Source organism: Rhincodon typus, unplaced genomic scaffold, assembly GCF_021869965.1.
Source record: "Rhincodon typus isolate 14 unplaced genomic scaffold, sRhiTyp1.1 hic_rhity00013114, whole genome shotgun sequence".
NCBI lineage: Eukaryota > Metazoa > Chordata > Chondrichthyes > Orectolobiformes > Rhincodontidae > Rhincodon > Rhincodon typus.
In genome coordinates, this window is record NW_025978752.1 from 1 (window position 1) to 3,995 (window position 3,995).

At 40.8% G+C, this 3,995-nt stretch overlaps 1 protein-coding gene across 1 annotated transcript; it reads left to right on the forward strand.

Annotated features, from left to right (window-relative positions):
• Nucleotides 1-2,302: 2,302 nt before the first annotated feature.
• On the forward strand, nt 2,303-3,693 carry LOC125482594 (ferredoxin-fold anticodon-binding domain-containing protein 1-like; the record flags this gene model as incomplete). The annotated part of the gene is made up of 1 exon (XM_048594699.1): nt 2,303-3,693. A coding segment is annotated over one exon (1,240 nt), but the record flags the coding sequence as incomplete, so codon positions are not given.
• Nucleotides 3,694-3,995: the final 302 nt, after the last annotated feature.

The window sequence follows — 3,995 nt, forward strand, 5'->3', positions numbered from 1 at the left end:
GGCCAAGAAGCATCAGAGGAGCAGGAAGGCTGACATTTCGGGCCTAGTCTAGGCCCGAAACGTCAGCCTTCCTGCTCCTGTGATGCTGCTTGGCCTGCTGTGTTCATCCAGGATAAACTCAAAGCCTAGATACTGCTGATTTTTTCCTGTATAACTATTTATCCACTTAGTTAGCTTTATACTCATTTAGTTCTAGCTGTAAAATCCATTGATCTATTCATTTCAAAGTATACTCTTTACCATTGGTAACAATGCGGGCATCTCACCTATTTTTGCAATTCACAGTGTCAGTTTAGATTACATTTGGTTCCAATCACAAATGGCATATGTCCTAAGCATTCATTTGGAATTAACCTTTCGTCTATCATAACTTCCTATAAAACACACAAAAAGGAACTTATAATCCAAAGGCATAAAAGTACAAAATGGTGTTATTTCCTACACACTTCGGGGAATGTGTGATCAAATTGCACATTTCAAGGTCACATGAACGGCAAAAAGATTTTATTTTTAATTCTAGCATGGCATGTGGGCATTGATGGCAAGGCTGGCATTTGTTGCCCATCCTAGCATTTGTTGCCCATCCCTAATTGTCCTCAAACTGAATGGCTTCCTTTGCCATCTTAGAGAGCTATGAAAAGTCAACTGCATTGCTGTGGGTTTGGAGTCACATGTAAACCAGATCAGTTAAGGATGGCAGATTTGGTTTCATAAAGTTCATCAGTGAACCCAGATGGGTTCTTATAACAATTGACAGAAGTTACGCGATTGTCATTAAAACAGCTTTTTAAATCCAGATTTAATTCAAGTTTCACCATTTGCCATGGTGAGATTTAAACACATGTCACTGGAACTTTAGCTTGTGTCTCTGGATTAATTTGTCTGGATGAGTTACCACTATGATACGGTTATAGATAATCTGTGTAAGTATTGGTGGTTGAGGAATAAATATTGGCTTGGACACCAGGAACAACTCCCCCATGTCACTTTAAAAAAGTGACATGTGACCTTTTACAGTTACCTGAGGGGGCAAATGGGCACTCACTTTAATGATTGATCTGAGAGACAGTTCCTTTGACAGTGCAGCAATAAAGCAGATGCCACTTTATGTGGTACTTAAATGGGACTTTCTGACTCAAATGTTTTTCTGCCACTGAACTAATAAAACTACCTATTCTTTTTTCATTCTGGTGAAAGGTCATTGACCTGAAATGTTGACACTCTCCACAGATACTGCTTGACCTGCTGAGTATTTCCAACAACTGTTTTTGTTTTCATTTGATATCTGGCATCTGCAGTGTTTTGCTTTACTATTGGTGGTAATATTTTTTTTTGGCTGAACCCTTCTGTTTGGCAATTTGTGTCCCAATTCTAAGAAGCATTATTTTGATATCCCCAAAAAGGTGGCAGTGTGCAATTCTGTTGGCTTCAAAGACTGTGACCAGGGTTGGAGGAGGGTAAAACCGGGAGAAATATTAAGTATTTACCTTGTGTATATTTATCTTAAACTGACAACTGTTTCAAAAGGTCTCTAATTTCATGCCAGAAAAATGTCTTTCGCTTGAAACCAGAAGGTAAATTATGGGAAGGCAGATTAGGGCATTCAAACATCAAGCATCTTCTTGGCTACTATGCTTTAGAAGCTGCTTTGAGAGGTTCAATGTCCACAATGTAAAGATTGCCCCAGATTTGGCCATAAGAGACTTAAAAAAATTTGTTGAAGAGGATGTGAGCATTGCGGGCTAAGCTAGCATTTATTACCCAATCCAAATTGCCTTGGACGAGGCGGTGGTGAGCTGTCTTCTCAAACTACTGCAATCTGTGGAGTGTAGGTACATTCACATTGCTGTTCCAGGATTTTGACCCAGCAACAGTGAAGGAAGTGCAATATATTTCCAAGTCAGGATGTGTGACTAGTGTAGATAACAAGGTGTAGAGCTGGATGAACACAGCAGGCCAAGCAGCATCAGAGGAGCAGGAAAGCTGACGTTTCAGGCCTAGACCCTTCTTCAGAAATGGGGGAGGGGAAGGGGATTCTGAAATATATGTGGTATACTGTATCTGCTGTTCCAGATGTGGCCTCCTCTACATCAGGGAAACCAAGCAGAGGCTTGGGGACCACTTTGCGGAACACCTAAGCTCGGTTTGCAACAAACAACTGCACTTCCCAGTCACGAACCATTTCAACTTGTGTGTCAGTTGTCTGTTTGGAAGGTGATGTGAAAGGAGATTTGATGAGTTGCTTGCTGTTGGGAAGTCCATCCTCCTTCGAGAACTGGAGAAATGTAAGCCTTATGTAAAGTTGTACTAATGGAGCTTTTGGTCATTGCAGGAATTTTCTTCAGAAAAGTTCACACCATCCAGTAAATATAATTGATAAGTTGCTGAGAAAACAGATCGCAGATACAGTGAATGTACAGGAACTGGAGGACAACTTTCCTGTGCTGTTGAAACAATGCCTTCAGCCTGATGGCGCCTGTGCAGGATCTGAAGTTGGTCAAGCTGAACTTTATTGGGTGAGCTGTTCCAAGCTTGAAGAGGATAAATCGAGCAGTACTGACTGCGCTGAGCCTCAGTGCTGTGATGTTCCTACGCCAGTCTTTGACAGGAGCTTTGGAAACAAGAGCGAACAGATTATGGACTGCACTACCATGAAACAGCTTGGCATCCCTGATCTGAGTGAGGATTGCAGGAGCTACTGCCTTCGGCCCACTCTGACAGGATATGTCACCGATATTTTACGAAAACCAGACTTCAGAGTTGGAGTAATTTATGCACTCAGTGGTCCCGTATTCAGGAAGTGTCTGATTACACCGCAAACTATGCCAGTATTCCATGAGATGGTTTTGGTTGGTGCTTTCAACAGCGAAAAGAATCCAGATTTTTTAAGTCTATTTAGGTGCTCTGTGGAGAGGGCCATTTCATTCCTCATTAAGTCAGCATCAGGAGCCCTGGCCTGTATAGATAAGAACTTAAAATTGATCACTTTTAAAGAAGAGGGTAGTGGGAAAAGCTGGAATATTTGTTTTCAAGACATGGAACACCCAGAAATTACTGATCTAACTGTTGCAAAATTGGTTTGCACTCCTAATAAACAGAGCAACAGTGAAGTTAATGTCTGTGTTACATCAATAAATCTTGACCTGCTGTCCATGGTGCTGTATCATATAAGTGACTGGAGGATGCTATGGACATTTGATGAACGCTTCCTCGACCAGATTAGCGCAACAGAATTCAAACCATTTTCTGCGTTCTCGCTCTACCCACCCACTTATTCACATGACGTAAGCTTCTGGGTCAGTGAGAATGGGGAACCGGATGAGTTGGAGCTCCATGCAGTTGTAAGGCGGGTAAGCAGGGATTCGGTAATAGAAATGAAGCTGATCGACAGTTTCTTGCACACTCAATCCAAACATATGAGCTACTGCTACAGGCTAACATACCAGTCATGTGACAAAGCACTGTCTTATCAGCAAGCATTGGAAATGCAACTGCATCTTCGAGACGAATTACAGAAACGTTTTCAAGTAACTCTTAGATAAAAATGAGTATTTGGACCCGTATTAGAAATGTATATTTTTATCGCTTGCAGTGCAGGATTGGCACTATATGTACTGAGCTGTTGATAACAGTAAGTTTTACAAACTTGAACAAATAAAACATCATTGTTTGCGATATACTTGTTCCATGTCACCTCAAACTTCTCTCATTTCTGCTAACACCGGCAACCAGTAATATGCTACGTTTGTGTTAAGTAATTCAAAGTGCTTTCCAGATGTAACCCAAAATTGATTTTCAAATCTATAACTGTGCTACTAAATGTCTTTCACAGTTCAAGTGATGGAGATTAAAAACTTCACTTGTTACAAGTATTTCACTGATTAACTGAGTCATATAACCTTTTAGAATTGAATTTGACTGTTAGTGCTGTGACAGATGACCAGAGCAATCAATTGCAGCACAAGATAAAGCAATGCAAAAGAATTTTGTTGTAG